The sequence below is a fragment of the Pieris napi genome, chromosome 2, assembly GCF_905475465.1.
Source record: "Pieris napi chromosome 2, ilPieNapi1.2, whole genome shotgun sequence".
NCBI classification, from domain to species: Eukaryota; Metazoa; Arthropoda; class Insecta; order Lepidoptera; family Pieridae; genus Pieris; species Pieris napi.
The window spans coordinates 601,847-625,218 of NC_062235.1; the positions used below are offsets into that span (position 1 = coordinate 601,847).

At 33.4% G+C, this 23,372-nt stretch overlaps 1 protein-coding gene across 13 annotated transcripts in view; it reads right to left on the reverse strand.

Annotated features, from left to right (window-relative positions):
* Window positions 1-1,138: 1,138 nt before the first annotated feature.
* Window positions 1,139-23,372, reverse strand: part of LOC125056004 (transient receptor potential cation channel trpm) — a 182,158-nt gene continuing 159,924 nt past the window's right edge. For 5 of the 13 annotated variants that reach the window (XM_047658880.1, XM_047658813.1, XM_047658864.1 and 2 more), the window contains 17 exons: window positions 22,618-22,818; window positions 21,798-21,955; window positions 20,606-20,796; window positions 19,234-19,379; window positions 16,338-16,559; window positions 14,542-14,775; window positions 13,999-14,121; window positions 13,531-13,722; window positions 12,008-12,091; window positions 11,236-11,422; window positions 10,768-10,885; window positions 9,404-9,546; window positions 8,680-8,845; window positions 6,917-7,090; window positions 6,009-6,185; window positions 5,016-5,134; window positions 1,139-4,538 (listed from right to left, as the gene is read on the reverse strand). In XM_047658880.1, the coding sequence (XP_047514836.1) occupies window positions 4,369-4,538; window positions 5,016-5,134; window positions 6,009-6,185; window positions 6,917-7,090; window positions 8,680-8,845; window positions 9,404-9,546; window positions 10,768-10,885; window positions 11,236-11,422; window positions 12,008-12,091; window positions 13,531-13,722; window positions 13,999-14,121; window positions 14,542-14,775; window positions 16,338-16,559; window positions 19,234-19,379; window positions 20,606-20,796; window positions 21,798-21,955; window positions 22,618-22,818 (2,805 nt within the window). In that variant the 3' untranslated portion in view covers window positions 1,139-4,368. The other 8 variants (XM_047658821.1, XM_047658870.1, XM_047658837.1 and 5 more) reach the window with 7 other exon arrangements.

The following is a 23,372-nucleotide window of genomic DNA, read 5'->3' on the forward strand; positions in this document are numbered from 1 at the left end:
GACAGTAATGGATCGCAGCTGGGGCACAGGTATTATGACAAATTCTCAGATTCCCGCTCTATAAATTTCTTTGCTCAATTATAAAATAATATTCTTACAACTTTTAGTAGTAAAATTCGACTGAAGATTTAGTCATTTATTTTACCACGTAAATAAGCATGAATATTATCGCTATAGATCCACTATCCCCATATGTGAAGAGTCAGTCATTTATTTCATATAAAATAACCTTCTGATATTTACAAGATACAATAAAATTTGCTACGAATAAACAGACAAAAATTATATAAAATTGCCTTATTAACCTATTATTTAAATTGTATATTATGATATTTTAAGTGTTTCATTAAGTACCTTCATTATTATCCAGGTCGATGTTTTTGATATGAATATTTTATTAAAAACTATTTATTACAAAATGGTACATTGCACTTCGACGGTAGAAGATAAATACGGTAGGAACACTTTTTTAAGTTTTTACTAAAACCAAAAGCATTGAAGTATGATTGTGCAATGTACTCGACACTTGCGATTTGTGTTCCTGTTCCTACATTGTTATTTATTTAAACAGCGGGGTAACAATATTAACCTTCACTATCCAGACAATGTTCATCTTAAGGTGATAGTATGTTTCTTCTTGAACTAAATAAAATTAAAAACAAAACACTACTGAATATGTTGTTTTGTATACTTTTAATTAAACACAAACAGTGACCTTCGATCCAGAACTATTTATTCGAGTTTAATTAAAAAATCTATAAATTTCATCCTGTTACAACTTTATTAAACTTGTATTAAAATCTAAGTTATAAATCGGTATTGCCTTAATTCGCTACTCTAAGACAATTTACATTATATTCGCTCATATATACAAGTTATTTCAGAAATATTGTTTGCATAAAATATTTGGTACAAATGAACACATTGTGATAAAATAAAACGGATAAAACAATTCCTGTTTTAATCAAACGCTTGGATTATATAAAATTGCACATTAGAAAGTTGATATGTTAAATACGATATAAGCACGAAGCTATATTTGCCGAGATTTAAAATTTAAGCAGTAAATTAAGCGTATAGTTCAATTTAAATCATATTTTTATTAAAGTATCCCCCAGTTACAATTAATTTCATTAACAAGGTGAATATTTTCTCAGTTCAAATACTTCTCGACATTATTTACATCTCACATATATTGTATTGTCCAACATTTATATTCTATACAAGTCCGTACAATAATTATAAAATGAGATGCGGATTATTTTATTACAAGCTGGCTCACTTCACTAAGTACAAAAGCACGTAAGTACATAATAAAATAAATAAACAATCATCAAAACAAATGCCGTAGATATATTCTTACAGATTTTGTAAGTTTGCATTATAATATTAATTGCAAAATCTTTATACCAATAGTAAATTCATTAAAAAACATACGTGTGTCAAAAATATAATAACAAATCGTAGATTTAATTTAATTCGAAGTTCATTAAAAAAAAGCAATAATAATCCGTGAACCAAAAAAATTCAATAAATACCGTTCACTTCGTTTGTTAAATTCAACATAGATTTTGTTTGTAAGCCTCAGTGCTATTTATTTTAAGAGAGATTTTAACAGTTTATTAATTAAAAACACAATTCATATTTAATTCATATTGATTTACTGTTACAATCAAACTTTTGGCAATTTAAATCTCTAGTATCAGCTCAAATACCGCCTGTAAAAATCGAAGTTTACTTCGCAAAGTTCCATGCAATGTTTGTTTTTAATTAAAAAGATTGAAAATGGAGTTCAAAACTTGAACCTAGATAGACGGTAAAAGTTGAATTAATAAAATAACAATTTCAGATTCAAACAGCGAACATATTAATGTTTACAGAGTTTGTAAAAGCAAATGTAAATTCATTCACAATAGTGATATATAACATAAATAAAAAAAATCTGTGGCGCTACCACCATTTTAGGTTTCCAGATTTCTGTATCAGTCATGCTAAGAGGGTGAGCCTAGTATTTACTAGGATCTATAGTCGTCTATTTTGACGGCGTGTGTCTGGTACGGAAAGCTGATAGTCTACTTGCCCATTAGGAATAATTTTTTTTATAATAAATTTAATAAAACTTTCAGATAAAATATGAATTTCAAAGACAATAATATTTTTTGTTTTTTTAAAAGAAATCAACTCTGACCTAGCGCACACTCTGTTTGACTGTATGTTAATTATTTCTCTTTTTATAAAGAGTAATGAAAATCTATAGTTGCAATATTTGTAAATATGTGAGCACTATATATAACAATAATTCAGTTATCTAATGCATTGTTTTAACTATGCACCTATTTTACTTTAGTAAAGTAGTTTTTTTCGTTCTACGTACAAGGTTTTCACATATAATTATCAAATCAATGTATACAAAATATTTTAAAAAAGTAAGTACCTATGGAGTTTCTTGCCCATTCTTCTCCATTTGTAACCTTTTGGAACGAGTATTTTTTTATTAAATTCTTTATTTGTAATTTTGACTTTCAAAAATGCCTTTTCAATCAGATGATTTGACTTGACTTGATGTAATAGATTTTAAAGATTAGAAACGAGAAACGAAACCACAGATTAAATAAAAAAGGTAATTGTTAACTGTTATAACGGAATGCGTATATAAAAACTAAAAATTAATGGGGTTTAAAAAATACAGCTGTAAATAAAGGTTTATGTGTGATTAGAAACGGAAACGTCATAATGTTTGGTTAATGTGAATGTTTGTGACAACAATGTACGAGGTTGCATAACAATGACAATTTGACAGTAATTCAATATGCTTTCAGTTGCAAACAAATGATGCATTTTGCAAATATATTGTAAATAAATTATGTATGTGTCCAAATCATGCTTAATATTATATAAAAGTGCTACACTAGTGCCCAAGGTACAATAAATAAAAAAAGAAGACGATATTGAAGGTGGATAGACCAAATTAACGAAACAGCAGGTGGTGGAAACAGAGTTTCACAGTGCAGACAGGAATGGCGGGATTTAATGGCCTTTGCCAAGAATGGGATACCTATTAAGAATGAGATAGAAATGTATATTATGTGTTTAAGTGTAAAATTATCTGAAATAAAATGCTATTATTATTATAGATAACGCCCACCTGTGTTCTGGGAAGTTCTTTTTTTTATTATAGAACAGGGGGCAAACGGGAAGGACGCCATGGACACTTTCAATACCAGAGGGCTCGCGAGTGCGTCGCCGGCCTTTTAATAATGGGAACGATCTTTCCTTGAAAGACCCTAAGTCGAATTGGTTCGGAAATACTTCAATTTGAAACCTAAATTCGGACAATCGAATGTAATTCAATATTGGGTTTCTATGCATATTCTTGTACCAGAAACATATGTGTTTCGGGTGCTAATAAACATATATATATCAAAAGACTTGTATGAGATGGCGTTAGGATAAACTTTATAGATCATTAAACATCCTATCACTAATCTAGCACGTAGATGGGAAATGAAACGCTTGTCACTATTACAACTATTACATCGCTTAAATGCATACTAAAATATGCCTTAACACATCCCAATAAGATACATTTTCCTGCATCTGATGTGGCATGTACATCTTTCGGGGTATAAACTGTTCGTGCTCACTGCAAAACGGCGAAATTTATAGCTTCACAGCAATATTAATTCTAGTATTTCACAGTCCTACGTGGTACGGCCTCATTTTTTAATTTGAATGGAAAATGAGAGGAAATTGAATTGTTAAATGGTGTGTTCGAAATGAGGTATACTCAACTGGGCAATTGTACACGTTCTTTTTTGCTGTGTGAGCATAGTAAAATCAGGATTTTCAGTATGAAGAAGCACGTGAATTCGTAGTGTAATTAATATAAAAACGACATATCAGTCGATTGTAAAGATTTTTGAATTGAGGTCATGAAAATAATTTCGTAGTTTCTATCTCGCCGCATTGCGCAACAATATCGTCTTGTCACTTGTCAACATCGAAAACAAATGACAAAATACATTTCCCACATGTTACCGATACAAAGATTTAATAAATATTATGTAAATATTATTATATTTAAAGGTTAAAATAGAAATTTACAAACATGAACAGGTTTTTCAAATTCATAGTGATGTGATTGTGAACCAGCTTTTCAAAGTACAAATTGATTATGCGAAATTCTTAAATTTTTTCTTTGAAAACATCTTAAAAAATCTGAAATCTTTTACTCCTTCTATATTATAATACTTTTTTTAAATAACAATTTATATTTAAAAGTAAAAAAATGCCGCGCGTTTTCAGCATGCTTTAACGATATTTCGGTTCTATTCACCGGTAAAATGATCGGAGAATTACCGGTTATTCCTAACACATTGTCTCTGGCCGTGATGGCCCGGGTGGCTGCGGTTGCTGTGGTTGTTCGGCTGAACGTTGTCTCGGAAGTTGAGACGAATCGAGGACAATTGATGGTCGAGGAGGGAGGTTTTCACTGACCATGTGCGATAGTGATAAATCGCTCGACGCGTTTGTGTCGCCTGGAATAAGATTTATTGCGAAATTCAGACTTTTAAATGGTCGTTTCATCAACCATGTATAGATACAATAGGCCTATAGGTTCGTTAAAATTAGCTTCTTTTTAAATCAAAGTCTGAAATAGAAATTGAGTGTTAATTATATCGCTTTGTGAAACATATACGTAACGAAATATGCGTCAAAAACTTTTTCTTTCATGTGATATTTGACGGTTTTGCGACTTCTTGGAGTGAAATGATCGCATCGGCCGAAATCATCAGCCAATGAGAACGCATGGGTTCTTCATATCACCTTTTATGTGCTCCCCATTCACTTTTTATATTCGCTAAAGATTAGACCTATTTTTCCAAAAGCATTTTTTCACAACAAGTCTTACACAGATGGCATGAGTCCTTGTTCACCGTTCGTTTACAGCAATAAATATATCAAACCAATCAAGAGCGCAATAAGAAAATGTACAAGTAATATGAGTCTCTTACCAGAAGGCTGTCTCGGTACGGGTAAGAGGACATCTCCGCAGCCATCTTCTCCCAGCAGTGGTTGCAGAGGTGAAGGCAAGTCACGGGTATCTATAGCCGACGCTCTACGAAGAGAGTGCCTGCTCAAAAGGAACGTTTATCGTTATTTGGAAATAGAATTTAATTAATAAATTTCTAAAGATTAGAAATTTATTTTTAGTAAATTCACAAATGGTAAGCTATGCAGCTGGAAATTAAACAACAACGAGGACTGAACAAAGTGCTTAGGTGTTGATGGCGTTAGAAAATAAAAAGACTAACAACAAACTAATACTGGAGTGTCACCATGCGCTGGAGACAATGACACTGACAAACTCTGCAATCTATAAATGGACACAGTGGACCTCTTGGCAATGTTGCTGCTGACAAGCTTGACGAGAGGATCCGGCTTGCCCGTACCCGCTCCTTCTCTTTCCAAAGATCGCAAAACGCGGACTGCAGACATTCCAAAATGGCACTATCAGCAGTAAACTCACGAGAGCCAATGCGGATTTTATGCCTCAACAGAATTAATCTCAAAATAATGATAGGGACAATTACGGGCCACTGTCTCCTAAATGAACATCTCTTTGCCCTTGGCGCGACTGAGATTCACTTGGTTTTAACGAGGAGGAATCAGTCACCCACGTAGTCCTGGAATGCGTGGCTGTGGCTTCCTAACGAGTAAGATCCTCGGACGAATCTGTAAGGAGCTCGGCTGTCTTAATTAGCCAGGACTAACCGTGCAACGGACCAAAGTACGTCCTAAGTGCAGAAATTGAGTCTACCCGACTAACTAACTCACCAATTAACCAACTACCGACTGTCCAAATTGAAACGCGTGGCAGCATCTAAAGCAACATAACAACTTTCGTGAATCTGTGATTGAAAGTATAGATAATAGAACAAGCTGACCAATACGCAAAAGAGATAAAGATTTTCGAAACCGACCAAATGTCCCATACGCATGGTTACCTCTGGTGCGGCAAGCGCCTGTCAGTGACAGTGAGTAGCGTGGTGTTAGCGGGAGGCTGTTGCCGGGTTTCCTCCCCACTGGTGTTGACGCAGACGCTGATGCTGATGCCGCTCACCTCCCCCTCTCCACCGGCCTCCTCTTCCTCGAATCTGCCCAGGACAGACTCCATTTCTAGGCTACGGTCCAGATGTTACTTACAAATGTTTTATGCTTGTTTTAGTTTACAGTTGACATGTCTGTGATGATGAACTGACTTAGTGAATCAGGTAAACAACAGTTTGCATAGTTTATTTATCTGTGGCTGAATTTCCGTGACCCCGATATGGAGTGGGGGGAGTACAGTTTTGGGTCTGGTTTATGGCTAACAAACATCGATTATTAAAACATGCCGGTTTCCTCACGATGTTTTACTTAAGTAAAAAAGTAATGTATATTTATTTGCAGACTGTGCGGATGTAGGCCGATGGGTGATTTAAAATTTAATATATGCTTAATATTGCTATCACACTGGCTAGAATTATATACACGAAGCCAAATCGTTAACGAATAATTTGATAGCCTGTGAAGCGACATTTATATGTTAATGGCAATTTCAGTCAGTAATTTCGCGTTGCGTAGCATGATACAATTATAAATCAATTTATGATAAAACAATCTACAGTGATGTAACAATTGTGTTTTTACTTTTTAATTAAAGTCAACAGTCGACCGTACAATGTAATTATATCATGGCGACATCGACGCGGAGAATAATAATTATAATCAAAACTCTGTCAGACCAGTAGATTTAGCAAAAAGATGTAGTAAGAAAAAAAATACTAACAACGAATGTCATTACTGAGCATTTTTAATTGAAGTTCCTACTTATTTGTAAGATTAGGACACAACATTTTCCTTCATCACTCACCGACGCTGTATCAGATTCTCCATGATGTTGTAGTCATCTTCCTCAGCACCACGTAGATGCTCCTTCTCCATGAAGAGGGCGAACTCTGGATTGGACATCTCACTAGCGTGTCGCCGGCGAACTGATGGTGACGTGGGGCGGGCGGGCGAGAGCAGGCGCGTTGCTATTGGAGTTCTAAAATAAATATATATAAATTAATGACTAGCATTAATGTAGCTCTTTCCGTTTTTATATATGTATATTCTTTTATTTACTTCGCATGTTCTAACACTACGATTCGTCCTAGACCGCTACTTTTTTCGTTCTGCTCTCTCCTTTTATAGCATTACTTGCTCACCTGCATTTCATACCTCGTCACTAATAAAATAAAATAAATGAGTGGCGCTACAACCTCTTTAGGTCTTGGCCTCAGATTTCTTAATCTCTTTCATGATCATTTTTTAATCTAATAGGAAAGTAGGTGATCAGCCTCCAGTGCCTGACACACGCCGTCGACTTTTTGAGTCAAACATGTCGGTTTCCTCACGATGTTTTCCTTCACCGTTCGAGCGAATGTTACACTACGCATTTAGAAAGCAGTTCTATTGGTGCACAGCCAGGGATCGAACCTACGCCCTCAGGTATGAGAGTCGCACGCTGAAGCCAACATACCTCGTCACTGCCGAACTTTTTTTGGATAACACCAGACAGACAGGTTATTCTCAAAACAGAACAAAGATTATGACGGAGTTGAAAATGTGTATAACCTACAAACATTTTATTTATTTATGTCACCGACGCGGGACGTGAGTGACGTCGTTTTAGAAATACTACTCCTGACAATTTCCTGGCTTTAAGCGTGACACCGATATTAGGTGCACTATATACGAGTATATGTATATAATAAAGTAGGAAACAGTTATACTGTAATAACATTACACGGAGACGTAATTAGTCACTCCGAACGACCATTAAGTTGCGCTGACCGCACCGTTATGCACCTAACTTTACTACAAACAGAAAATACCAGTAAATTTGAGCCTTTTTAAAAGAAAATACTACATTGTTTTATTTTTGTTTAACTGTTTTAATATTCATTGTGAAACTACTCCGACGTCAATCAACACGTAACTATTATGTAAAGTGGCAGAAACATTTGGATTTTTTTTATTTAGAACAATAATTGTGATCATTATTAAAGGCATTTTAGTCCGGTAAAGTTTATTTTCTTTTAAATGAGTGTATGTGTGTGTCCTGGCATTTGACTATTTAGTCTCTAGGTATAAATTAATATGTGTATTTAGTCTGATAACTAGAAATAAACAGAACCGTGCGCGAAAGCTACGTTTTAAATGCTAATGAGTTGCTTTATTACGTTTTGCATAAAAGTTTGAAATAATGGGTTTGTCTCTAGTTATGAAGAGTCATTTAAAACTCAGTGCATCATTCTTTTTATGGAAACTATGCATAGAGAATAAACTAAATTCATAAATGCTGTCCCCACAATCTATAATTTTTTAACATAGTTGAGATACCGTAGTCTGCACACAAAAATATCTTATGGTAACCTAAAGTTTGAAGTCCAATTAACGAACTAGTTTTTTGGTTTTTTACTTAGATATCTATATTATTAGATAATGAGACTTGACTATTTGGCCTTTAGAAGCCCAAAACCGATCGTAATTTGTTTATGAAGTTTTCCGCTATCACGAGTTAATTACAACTCATTATTACACTTATATGTATCTTGAACAGATTAAAAATTATTTAAGATTTCACACTACCTTGGTGTATGCGGTGGTGAAAACAGTCCATACACGGTTTCCAATTCGTCTGTGATGCTGGTGTATTCGTGCATTGCAAGAAGAAGAGAGCGCGGTGCTCCACCCACACGGGATCTAGTTGACGGTGCACCGGTTGCCCCATTTGCCTCCCAGCCTGACTGACGACCTGGTTTTACCCGTAATATTATTAATAATACTAAAAGTATCGGTGGTGTCAGTGAGTATTTCACTTTTAAGATAATAAAAGAAAAATTCTTTTGCTGAACATGACTGATGAAAGCAATCAGAATCAGTTATTTAAAAAATGTAATTATTTCGTATGTAAGTAACTTTTAGTTCAATTAATAATTCAGTTTAGTTTTGTTATTACACAATGTACAACTAATATCCTACCAAGTTGCCTATCAAAGTATTTTTAACGAAATTATTTTGAATAAATTTTTAGGAAAACAATTCGTTCACTTGTTATTTAAATAAAATATCGTCTATATCACGGCCATTTACGTAAAAAAAATCACGGGTGCCATTGCCCACCTGTCCGCACTTCTTCGTAGCCACAACGTACGAACGAACGTACATTTATACGTTCATAACGTACATTTATTAAATATATATATTTATATATACATTCTCCTTATTATAAATATACATAAAAATTTGGTTTATAGCAAAAAACAGATGAGCGCACTAATCCTGCAGCCGGATCTTAGACCATAGCTATTACCTGTTAAAGAATTGTGTACAGAACCGGCATCTACTGCAGAATTGTCTGGCTCAGAATGGGTCTGGCTGTGTTGTCTTCTGGGTGCCAGATGATGAGAGGAATGCGGGCCTCCCATTCCGCAATCATTTCCGCCCTCAGATCGCCTGCGAATTACCACCACGTTTAATATTTACACATAATTGCATTGCGTTTGTGTTTGTTGTGGATTTGGTAATAATTGAAGCTTAATGCAGTTTACATTTGATATTCAATTTAGATTTAACGAATTAAAATATTCTAATTACACAATTGTTGCATGTAAAATTTTAATGATTTATGTATGATATATTCTGGTAAAATTCTTACCTCTGAATTAAAAAGTATATACAAAAGTTTAAAATGTAAAAGTCAGATGCAAGAAGAAAGTGTTATAGAGATAGATTAAACTTCTAGAGATTTACGTTACAACAAAAAACGCATCTCGGTTTAATGTCGCTTTACGTGTTCAGACCTTAGTGCAGTGTAAGTAATAAATGAGCAGGTTAAAGCTGGTGTTTTAGACATTGACATTAACTACATCTAAAAGCTAAGCCAACTGCATAATAACCGTCACTTACTGTTTCCACAACCGTCTCCTAACAGATGCAAGTAAACAGAAATTAAAATTTAAAACAATTGGTGATGTCGAATTTAGTTCAATGATAGCCAATTGGATGATGAAAGACATGCTAACTAAATGATATGAACTGTCCTGCGGCGTGATTCTACCCTTTTTAGCGGCATCTAATGTTAGGTGCTAGTTCTCTAATGTCGAAAGTATCACAAGATATCGGTAAAATATTTTCAAATTTCACGTATTTGTAATTACATTTACCAACTTAACCAATACACTAGTTTAATTGCGTAGAGATTCACTCTATGAATACTATATAATAATCCGTAGAAGCACTACGGTTCAAATTTTCAGTAAATGAAAATACAGTAGAACCTCTTTCTTCTTATAGAAAATATCCAAAACACGAAAAAAAATGTTGGTCCCGTCCCTCGGGCATGAGCCCCAATACCTCCATTAGGTGTCAGGTGTTTATTATTATTGTATTTATTATATTGTATTATTATTTGTCTAGTCTTAAGCATTTCCCTTGAAGTTTGAGTTACTTTATTCTACTTTATTAGTTTCGGGGTTTTTGATTTTTTAAATAAATTTCTAAAACGTTTATTTACGTTTACTTTTAAATGTCAATCTAATTTGTTGAACATTGTTACGGTTACTACCACAGAACTGATATCCTGGGAGAAAATTTTCTTAAATAACTTCATGATTTATAATATATCTCTACCATAAATAAAACATATTGGCAATGGATATATAGAAAAATACGTACCGTCGGGCGTTTGCAGTGCGGCGTGTGCCAGCGGAAGTGGTACGTGGACGAAGGCTGTTGTTATCCGGCGGAATTTCACGCACTTCCGGTAAGAAAGCGTCATCATTTGATGATGGCACTACACATTGTAAAAGATTTAATTTTTATTCATTCACTGTGTTTACATTCTCTTATATATTCAAAATGTTTTAGTAATTTGACTGTAAAACATGTTTTTGTAAATTTATATTTAGTCTAGTATCGGGCCCGATACTATATAAAAGAAATTAATGTAGCATTATTATTATTATTATCATGTTAATACATTCATGTATCGGTTAGCAATACTAAAATTTATTTCAAGGAATAATGACATCGTATTTACTCATTTTAACAAAGAAATTGTGATTTTTATTAGGTATTTGTCATTTTACAATAGGTACATCAGCATCTTTAGATTAATAATTTGCAAAAAAAAAAACAAAGTACCTTTCTTATCATCACTGGGTTCTGTTCTGTTGCTGTCAGATGACCGTTGACGTGCTGGAGTAATCACCGTTGGTTTGACAACTGTCACGTCAGGCCCCGCAACGCTTGCGCCGGAAGAGGTGGATGTAGAATCCGGTTCCGGTTCCTTCACAGCGACAACTTCCGGCCCAGATTGCGGAAGTTCATCCTGTAAAATTTTGCATTTACAACTAAATAGATTACTTTCTGATAATTTAAATAACTTAAAATTGATTATAGTGCAGCTTTTTTTCAGTATATAAAGCTTTTATTGTAACAGAGGAAAATGTAAAACAGTGGAATCAGCGTTATTACTCTTATCTATATGCAATATACTAGTCGTAACATTTAATATACATGTTTGTCTTTCGTAAGTTCTACGACTCGTTACAACAAGTATTTTGGATATTGAACTCGAGTGTTAGGCAAGATAGGATCCACATCCAAAATGGAGATAACATGAAGCTGTCTGATGAAAGTTATGTGTTAAGTGGGGAACAGAATCTATAGAATAAAATACAGTTTTTATTGGCTTTTTATTGGCGTTGGCTTTTGACTAAATTATTTATACAGACTGTGTATTTTTGTTACACAATACAAACTGTATTTTATTAAATCGTGACGCGTAAAAAAGCCGTTGTATTTTGCAAATAAAAGTACATTATAGCTTTATAAATGTTTCGTCAAATAATTTACTTTATAACATGATTTTATTGGAAAACAAAAGACAATGAATGGATCAATGGGTGCTTACGTCGGAGGGCTGTGAGACCTCGTCCTCCTCTTGTACGGGACGGACGATGAAGCGCGCTGCGCCCGTGTCGCTGTCAGACAGCACCTGTCCAGCCACAACGATGCCACATCCACTCAATTTGAATTGTGATTCATTGCATTCGAAGTATAATCAAAATGGAAGTACTAGCGCGCAAATTTAGCCAAAAGCTAAGTTTTTATAGTAAGAATTCGAACGCAATATCTATTTTGTTATATTAAGAATAACGAAAGTTATCAAGTTCTATATCCCTTTTACGCAGTTTTTAGTCAAAACTAAGATATGTAGAATACATTCTGTCTTTGTACATGTTTTAACTGCTTAAGTTTAAGTTTTCTGATTAAACTTTAGCGGGAAAATGTTGTCAAGACATTAGTAATTTCATTTATTCGTTTCTGTCATTGAATTCTGAATATTAACGAATCACAATACAAATAAAGCAAAAACAGAACTTTTGGAAACACCAGAAGTTCGCTAAAGCAAACATGAACAAATGGATAAAATCAAAGTTTGGTTAATGAACATGCTGACACAGCAAATAAAAGTACATTGGTAAATAAAACGACACTGTGGTTACAATGGACAAATACAACTTCTGATAAATAATACACAATACGTGATATTATCGCGTGATATATTAATGCCTGTCATGCTATGCCCACTCGTAACTGTCAAATGCCATTGTCAACGTTTACGTGATTGAACGATTGTGTCAAGGATACACAGATCACTAATTTTTGTTTAACTTAAAAAGGCGTAGCTAGTTCGAATGTTTCTTACATTATTTTAGTCCCACGAAATCGTGAAATATACTTTTTCAATCATATGGTCAAATGATGATTCTTTTCTCCCTCGGAATATGTTAGTATTTGATCTAGTTTGCAAAAATCATAATATAAATTTATCACGCGTTGATAACGGTATTAACGATATATCTGCGTTGTTTTAATAAAATTTAATTATATATGACAATCACAAATGACCATTACGAACCGGCATAATGTTAGTCCACATCTAAAGTCTTTAAGATTTCGCTTTCGGCAGTTCAGTATCTTGAACTTGTAGTAATGACATGGTCAATTTAGAAATTGTGTTCACGCGTTTTAGATTTTATTATTCTAAGTATATATCGAACAAAAAGTACACTTGTATACACTTGATCCTGAGTTCATACGTCCTGTACAGCCTGGGTACATTGATAAGTGTATTTTAGAATCTTTACAGTAAATTCCGTATTTATAGTAAATTTACTAGCTGAAGGCAGCGACTTTGTTCGTTTAGGTAAGTCTGATAATATACATTCGAGTAGGCGTGAGATCCCAATATACTGGGATGTCCGTTGCATGGTTCTCTTGTCCAACAAAACTTAGTTATTTTTGTATGAAGGACATTTCAAACTCAAATCGCTTATAAAGAAAAATCATCCGGGAAACAGTAGGTATATACCCTGTAGGTAGATAGGATTTGTACACCTTTAAAAGTTGTTAAACAAACTTTTAACTCACCTCAGACCGGTCGCTGGCGGTCCTCAGCCTAGCTCCGCAGGCTTGGAAGGTGGGAGGGGGTGGTCCCAGGGTGTCAGTGGAGCCGCGATTGACGAGGGAGGGATGTGTCGCCATGAAACGATGTATCACCGCTAAGTGATTCATTGTCTGTTCCGCCACGTCTTCTAGCTTTCTTAACCTAAACTCTACGCTCTGGAATTTTATAATACTTTGATTTATGAGCCTCTAGTTAATTTTACTAGGTAGTTAGGTAATAATATTACTAGAATAGAATACCTATTATAAATTAAGCTCATTACACTATTGAGATATTGGCGTGGTAAATTGAATTATTCCTCTCAGGCAATTTAATCAATTCTATGATACGTATCCAACAGAAAGTAGAAATTAAAGCTCGACGATATTCGAAATACACTTACATTATTATATTATATTAACTTTGTTATATAAAACCTATTCTTTATTTACCTGGACTGATTGTATTTGGCAATTAGCTTTTTGATTTAAGTCTTCCATTTTGGTCGTGATATGCTCTACTCTGTCCGTCGTATTTCTAACTCTCTCTTCTAAAGAGTTGGATAATTTTATTTCCTAAAAATTAAATGTTTTGGTTACTTTTATCAAATTTTACTACGTTCAGTAAAAGTTACGTACAAATCAGTAAAAGGTTTATTACAAATGCTAGTCCCTGTGTTGTGGGTAACCAGATACTCCTCCCTGATGCATATATTACAAAAAAAAATATTTCGCGGCCTAATTTAATCCTAAACTTCAAAAACACATAATGGAAAAGTATATATTTCATTTATAAATACATATATTTTATAGATTCGAACCGTTGTCTTTTTATTTATAATGTTTCTCTTAGTCTCTTTATAATTTCTTTCATTTCATATAAAATATTCAACTCAATAATCGAATAAAAGTAATAAAAGCTTTCGAATAAAAATTGATTTACAGAATTTCAAACTGCCACGTTCCTGGTTTCATTAGGATTTATTAATAACTTACTTGTTCCCTAAAATAGCCTTCAACACACTCCTCCTCAAAGTCATATAGCCTCTCCATATCCTCTTTTTCCAGGAACAGCTTCAGTCCGTTGTCATACTGAAACCTCTTGTGTGACACATTCCTTGTGACCCATTTGCAAGTCGCGTAAATGTGACAGAACGTTATCAATGGAGGTGGTAGTACCGGCTTTTGTTCGTACTCCATTACCACAGTGAATCTTTGGAACATCCACACCTAGACATAATATTGTACGGTTACAATTGTCTTATGAAATTATAAATATGCATCATCATAGCTTTTTTTATTTTTTTTATTTTTTTTATTTATATACTAGGGGTAGGCAAATGAGCCTGTGGGACGCCCAACCCATTTTATTGGGTGCGTTGCCGGCCTTTAAGGGAGGAGTACACTCGAATTTTGAATAGTTGGAGGTCGTATCTCTCAGGGAAGACCCCCGCCGGGAGTCGATTCCACAGTTCGCTAGTTCGCAAAAGAAAATGCCTTGTGAAACAGAAGGCAAACGGGCAGGAGGCTCTCTGATGTTAAGTGATACAGCTGCCCATGGACCTTCACAATGCCAAGCTCGGTGCACAAGGATCGCAAGTGCGTTGCCTGCCTAATAAGTGGTAAAAATCATGACTTGACTCATAATATAAAATATAACAACTTGACAAGTTCATCCGCTACTAGATTAGTCGACAGACCAACAAGAGTTACATGTTTTATGGCAATTTACAAAATTACTATTTTGGTCCCATTCTGGATTCACACTACTGGAACTACTTGCCACAGATTGCCACACACCTTATCTAAATCCGTGCAGTACCTTTTGTTTTTTAATGTTGTATATTGAAAAAATACATTGTATAATGGTTATTTTATGATAATGTTTCCTACATTTCGACCTCGGCCTTGTTAAATTCGCATTTACAAATTATAACAAAGAAAACCAAATTTTATACAATATGGGGCAGCTTATAAAAAGCTTGCTCCGTCGGCGATTAAACATTCAAGAAACGATGCTTATTATTTATTCAATGAAAGGCAACGGTACAACAAAAACTCGACATTTCAACGTATTAACATTGTTTTACGTAAAAGCATTATAGTAATCATGCATATTGTGTTTATTTCTGAACGTTGTTTTCACTTGTCAAATGTTAAATATCATTTGTCAAATGTTAGATGTCATATCGTGACACGATCAGAAAATAAAGTGGTAATTTTACACAGGGAACATAAATCGATAAGATACAAAAAAAAGACAATTTAGAATAATTACAATGAACACAAAAATAATTACTTTTGTGCTCGTTTTCTCTTAGTCCGCGACACTCAAAATCGTTTATAAAATTTTATTAGCATGAATAATTAGTTTTGCGTGAGTGGGAACTATACTAACTATTCTATAACAAAAACTATGCTATAATCCAGAATCGAAAACATACATTAAATTGTAACAAATATTTTGTGTCAATATGAATAAAAGCATTTAATATATTCCCCGAAACTCAAAATTTATATGAAATTAAAACTTCTAAGCCAACGAGAATCTCCACCACCTTATTGATTTGAAATAAAAGTTCGCTGAACTCATCGTTGAAAAACATATTACGTTGATTAAGGTATGGTTAATCAAGTCAATACGAGTAAAGGTCTTATAATAATTGCTCTTAGTCGTAAAACCGTTTATATCTACAAAGTTAATTTTCTAAATCGAGTCACGTATACGAACACCTCGCATGATCTTAAAAACGTTCAGAAGCAAAAAGGATAAAATAAAAGCAAAAATAAACCTGGTGCGAGACTTCATTGACTTCATTAAATATATTATTGAACACTGCTATAAGGAGGTTTATGAGTAAGATGTTTGCGACGAGAAGGTAGATGGTCATCGCGATTGGAGTGATCCACCGGCCAGTGACACACTTGCTATCACCGACATCCATTCCGCAAGGAGGATCAATGTCGGGAGCGAATACCTCGCCATACAACATGAAGTAGGGTTGGTAGAATATCTACAAAATAAGCAATGAAAGCATGCTAAATTAAACTGAAAATTAAATCAACTTAAATAAGAACTAAGAAGAGCAAAAGAAATGAGAAGGTGCGAGAGAGATGATGCATTGATTGTAATAGCCAAAACTCGGTAAATTTTGTTACGGTAACATGGCAATCAAATGGCTAGTATAACCAATGTTACTACAGCGAATACTAAACTACACTGCGCGTAACTAAAATCTTGCAGCAGGCAACATCGACTACAGAATAACATAACCAAAACCTGGTGCGAGACGCCATTGACTTCAATAAAAATGTTATTGAAGACGGCTATGAGCAGATTGACTAGGAGAATGTTTGCGATCAAGAGGTAAATGCTCATGACTAGAGGTGGGACCCAATGGCCCACTCGGCAATCCTCTAGGCCTGGCAGGCCGCAAGGTGGCGCCATTTGTTCGGCGAACACTTCTCCGTACAACATGAAGTATGGTTGGAAGAATACCTGCAATTGTTAGTAATATGGTCCTGTAAAGCCGTTAAGTTAGTCACACATAACTTGCATTTCGATATTTGAATAACAAATGTCACAATCTAATTGTCAAAAGACGCTTATTGTCAAATACAGAGACAGTTAATTTCGAAGTTATACGTAAAATTGACAGCTACGAACATTTGTTATTTCAATAAGGACATTTAAAACTTCGTTTCAGGGATTTAAAAAACTAAGTACATATATTTGTTCATATAATATGTAATTCCACATCAGATGTTTATTTTAAACCAAAACAATTTCATTGCATAAAATATGAACAATTTAAAAATTATAACTATCACGAAAATGCAGTAGAGTATTGCGAAAGATCGTTAAAGTTTAGTTATAATTACGAGCTCTAAAAGTCATACGAAGTACGTTTTATGACACAATAATTTCCGCTAATAGGTCGAGTAGAAAATTAAGAATGCGCGCGTGCTGTATATCTCTTGTTTAAATATAATTCCAACTGTGATTATTTAACCTATATTGTATACACATTGAAATATTCACAAGCTGAATACGATAAATGATCTCAATTTATATTTTTTATATAAAAGAGTTTTCAAAGAAATAGATAGTATCTGAAGAGGGTAGTTTGATTGATGGATTTATATTAATTCTTTTATACATACTAAGGTACAAATGTATATGGTATTGTAATTAACAATCTAATATCTAATATATAAAATTCTCGTGTCACAATATTCGTTCCCATACTCCTCCGAAACGGCTCGACCGATTCTGATGATTTTTTTATGCATATACTATTATGGTTTTTTATGGATACTATCTATCCTTAAAACCCCTAAGTGATAAGGGGTGTCTACCCCAAAATTTTTATTTTTATTTTTTAGATATTTTTTTTGTTTTTTATGATACAGCATACAAAAATACATACAACCCTTAGTTTTCATCTATCTTCTACGATCGACCCATATTTATTATTTGTTAGTTAAGCACTTATAACTTGAACTCTGAGGTTTATTTAGAGAAAAATCACAGAAAACCCTAAAAAGTTTTCTCAGTCTCTGGAGTAGGTAGCATAGCAACATGTTCCATGTTGGTAAAAAAGGTTACTAAAAAGGTTGGCTAGACATTAAGGAGAATCGAAGCTCTCGGGGGCAGCTTGTAATATCAAAATATAAATAAAAACTTAATTCACGACATAAATATGGTAATAACAAAATTCTACTATCGCTAGTCCCCATACTAGGGAGCCCCTGTGTTGCGGGTTACTAGGTATCAATTATTTCGTGGTACATGGTGCTTGTTTAATACATTAAAAAAAACTAGTTTGTAGTGTTCCAACTCATCAAAAACAAGTCTTATAAGACAATAAGTATACTTGAATGTCGAGTAATTGTGTGTGTGTATGTATTGTTATATGCGCGTCTGTGTTAGTTTTTGGAATCTCAGAGTCATGCTAAAATACGTAGTAAGGCCTCTGTAGATTCGAAATCCAATACGGCTACCGATTTCATGTTTTGTGAGATATTTTTTGTGTTTGGTGAGTTTTTATCTAGATAGTTTGGGAAATTTCAAATATAGCGATATGGAACGATAAAATCCATGACGATATGAAACCGCCACAGGCAGATGAGAATTTCAATTAATTGTCATAGCTTAATGGATATTTTGATGAAATATTTATTCAATGCGTCGCGATTCAGTAACCAGATATTAGTGATATTTCAATATTCAAATGTATTCAATATAAAACCAGATTTTGCTTTGATTTACTTGTAATGTTATCTACGCAGTAGAAAAAGATTCTTATTTTGATTTTATACAATTATTAACGATCTCTTTTAGTATAATTAGCGGAACATACTGTGTCCTAATAATTTTTTTAACTAGGCAAACTTTTTTACCGTCTCCTTAATCTATCCATAATTCGTTACTCACAATCTTCCTATATATTTGTGTACTTAAATGTTTGTATGGTTTGGCATATTTCAAGTTATTGCAGTTCTATTTAAAAAATATAATGAATAGTCAGCAAAAGATCACTTTTGACCATAGGGCCGCTTTTTACACTCAACATTTTAATTTGAAGCCTGAAGTACAATAATAAAATTAATAAATAACAATTTTATATGTTTGAACGTCCGCGCAACACTCTACTGCAATTCAAAAAATTTAAACAAAGTACTTACTTCTCTAATTAAATACCAACTGGCTTCTTTATCTGGATATAAAATAGCTTGTCTGGCCACTCCAAATGACATCAATACCACTAGTAATAGCACCACGAAGTATATCATATTCTTAACCATTTTTCCCATCATTGTGACTAGAGGACCTGGGAACAAATATACATATTAAAAATTATAAGAGCAGTATTGGCCTGGTGGTGTGCGACTCTCATCCCTGGGGCTGTAAGTTCGATCCCCGGCTGTGAACCTGCCTTTCTATGTGCATTTAACACTCCGTACGGTGACGGTAAACATATGAGGAAACCGGCATGCCTTTAACTCAAAAAGACGACGGCGTGTGTTAGACACAGAAGATAATCCTACCTTTATTAATTAACTAATTAATTAAATTTAATTATATTTTACGAAAAATAAATGACCACGAAACAGATACAGAAATTTGAGGCCTAGACCTAAAAGCTAGCGCCATTAGTGTGTATATAGAAAATTAGGTATATGTAGAGAAATAGAAAGCCTCGTTTCAAGGCAGCCGGAGGTCCTTGTTCGATTCCTGATAATAAGGACTTCCACTGGGTTGGATCAAATAGCGGAAAATAATATATAGAGAAATAAAATTTGCGTATTTAATACTTGTTTCGGTGGTGTTAAAGTGATGTCCAGTTGTTCTTGTTTGTATATTGTAAAGTAACATATTGATCTAGTAATGAATGTACAAAGAAACACGAGATACATAAGAAAAATAAATTTTAATAAATTTTCATACAGTGTTTCTTATTATTTCCCAAGAGAAAACAATAAAGTCAGACAATCGGATTGCACTTTTTCCATTCTGTGATTTAAAAACCGCAAGAGGATTAAAGTGAAGCTTGTTTCAATATCTTAAAAGCATTTTAAGCGATAAGAATCTTAGTTTATTTCAGTAAAAAGTCGTAATTAATATGAATACATTTAAGTTTATTTTGTGTTTAAATAAACTTTAACAAGGATCGAACGCTTTATCGACCAACAAACTGGAAGCTTTTTAAAAATACATTTGAGTAGAACCTTTAGAATTAGACGCATGATTTACAACCGATTTTTAACGGTAATGTCTATTCGAATTTAGCTGTTTTTTTTAAACAACAATCTTCGAATCGTAGCAATTACGACTGATATTTTGAATATAGAAACTGGGCATTCACTGGTAGCATTAGAAGAATAACTTTATAATGCGTTTACAAACAGAAATCTTTGTAATATATTTCACTTCCCGTCGTTCTTTCTTAATATTGGGAGTACACAAAGTGCACGTAAACACAAAGTAGATCTCTAAGGCATATTGAACAGAGTGTGACTTAAATAACCTAAAAATAATTTCTAGTTAATCACTTACCTAAATACTTATTAACACCCAAAATATTCAATATCCTTAAATACCAATAAATAATGTCTACACAATATATGACTCGGCCAACGTCCATAGAACTGGGGCGTAGGCGCAGCGTCAGGCCCACGAGGAAGAATATTATAAAACCAGCGTCATACGTATTCCACATGTTCCATGCCCATACACTGAACTTATGTCTAAAACAGTAAAAGTCTCCAATAAATGATGGAATATACGCAAATTTAACGACATTCGAGATGCAGTGAGCGTGAACATATTTAAAAAATGTTTTCGTAAAATCTTGTATCAAATCGTTTGTCACAAAGTATGATGCAAGTACGCTTTCATGTAAGTAAATTAGCAAAAGCACAGTTTTATTAAAATACTGTTTCTGATACTGTCTCTTCTCATCAGAGAGTTAACACAATGTTAAAGAAAGAGATGAAAGAGTTCTTAAGAGGGCAATTAGACTGATATAGTTTTATTGAATAAGATAGTAGTTATTTGTTTTGAAACGATATTGATATCAGTCTATATATAAATACAATTATAATTGTAAAACAAAAACTTGGCGATTAAAAAGAGTGGCGGAGAGTTTATTGCCAGTTCTTCTCATCCGTTCTAGGCCCTTGATTTGAGAACTGGCAGTAAATGTAAAACTATACTTTAATATGTATTGACGTTCATAAGTGTACATTGTGTTATCTAAATGAATGCCGGAGTACTTGCAAGTGCGTTGCTGCCCCGTATCGTATGAAAATTGTTCTAAGTACAACCTTACTAATAACCAAATTTTAGTTATTTCACTGTTTGACTAGTTATCATCATAAAGTGAAATAACTAAAATTTGATTCGAACTGGTTATACAAGATTCATTCTTAAAGCAAGCAATTTTTACTTAAGAATTAATTGTTATAAACTGTAGCAGGGTGCTACGCCGTAGCCGTATCTCATATAGGAAATGTGTTTATTTAAAATGGTCTTCAAATATAAAACCTGGCTAATGAATATTCACGTTAGATCACTGGTATAAATGATAATGCTAATTTTTTTACTTTATAGTGACATATTACCTGTCGAATTGCAAAAATAATTGCAATAATTTACCGTAAAAGTATTATGACACAATTAATCTAGTAAAGCTTTTGTGTAATCCGTTATCACAAATATAGTACTATATAATGTAGTATTATCTTACCTAATAGCAACAGGTTCGGACGTAATAATTTCCCTAATTTTCTCACATAAGAACGTTATAATATAACAAATAGAATAAATTTCAGGCCAAGATGGTGTGTGACTCATCTTGACTAATACTGTATATGTAAACATCAGTAGGAACAATATGTATGCGATCTGAAAAAAAAAATATTTGGCGAATTATGAAAAAATTTCTTAACTGAAGCATTCAATTGTTATACAAATTATAATAATAGTGTAAGTACTTGAAAAAATATGAAAATACATTTAAATAACGCTTTAATATTTTTCAAAGAAATTAAATTTCTAACAAAACTTTTCTAATCAAACATTCAATACAATGTTCGGAAACACGGTATTGTAATTAATTTCAAACTCTTAAAGAACGTAATAAAATATTAATTATCTGAAAGGTTTATTAAAAATGAATGATCGGCTAAGATCGGAAGTGAATGCCACTTATTTTATCATTTCCGTTCAGTTTTTGTTGATTAAATATTAATTTAAACAGTGAAACGGAAAACAAATAACATTAATGTTTCTTTAATTTTACCTTGTTCCCTTGCAATTACTTTTCATTAGCAAGAAATATTTTTTACAAATATTTAGACTTATCTTAAAACTAAATTAACGAGAATGAGTCGTTTTTTTTTAATTATAGAAAGTACGAGTGGTCAGAATTCGACAATACTTTAACGTTTTTCAAAGATCTGAATGCAAAATTACAATTTAGAGATTCATCCGTTATAAATCCAACCTCGAAACTCGATAAAGAAGAACAATCTAGTATGAGACATATTAATAAAAGTTAAGCTTACCGAATCCGCCCAGAACTTTGTAATCGGCGCCGTAAAAAACTCATAGATTTTCTTCCTAAGTCGTAGAGGTCTCATCCTCTTGTCTTCAGGCGCGTGATATTCAGGAAGCTCTCTGTATGACAGTTCCCAGCCTATTTTACCGACTTTCCCATTTTGATCTACACGGGTCTCGCATTCGGCCCCTGAGCCAATCAACGCCTGCTTGAGTTTAGAGAAATACGTATAAACGTTACCAAGACATTCAGAGAGTCGAAATAAAATTAGCATCGAAATTTAAATAGATAGAGCACAGTGAAAGCTGATAAAAAACGGGACATGCAATACAGTAGTGTTCTGACAGATGATGACTGACACGCACATAATGAACCATGAAGAAACTGGTATTGAAAGGTATTCGGTCATCTGTGATATTTTTTATCTCTTAATAACATGTAGACATTCATATGTCAAAACACTTATGTTTAAACGATTTGACAAAAGCAATTTAAAAATTATTTGTATGCTAGAATATACAAGGCAGAATGTTTGAAATGATAAGAAGCAAAATGAAGTTAAAAGATAAAGAGGATGGAACTAACGTCTTTTGAACTTTGGCAATTGGTGGTTTAAATATTGAATGCACAATCGTTTTGAAGTTACGGTGAAGTTTAACTAATTTATTAGATTTCTTGTTGAATTTTAGATGTTAAGTAAAACTTCGTACGAAACATAAAGATAACAAGAGTTAATCTTTTGTAATTTATTTATAAAAAACT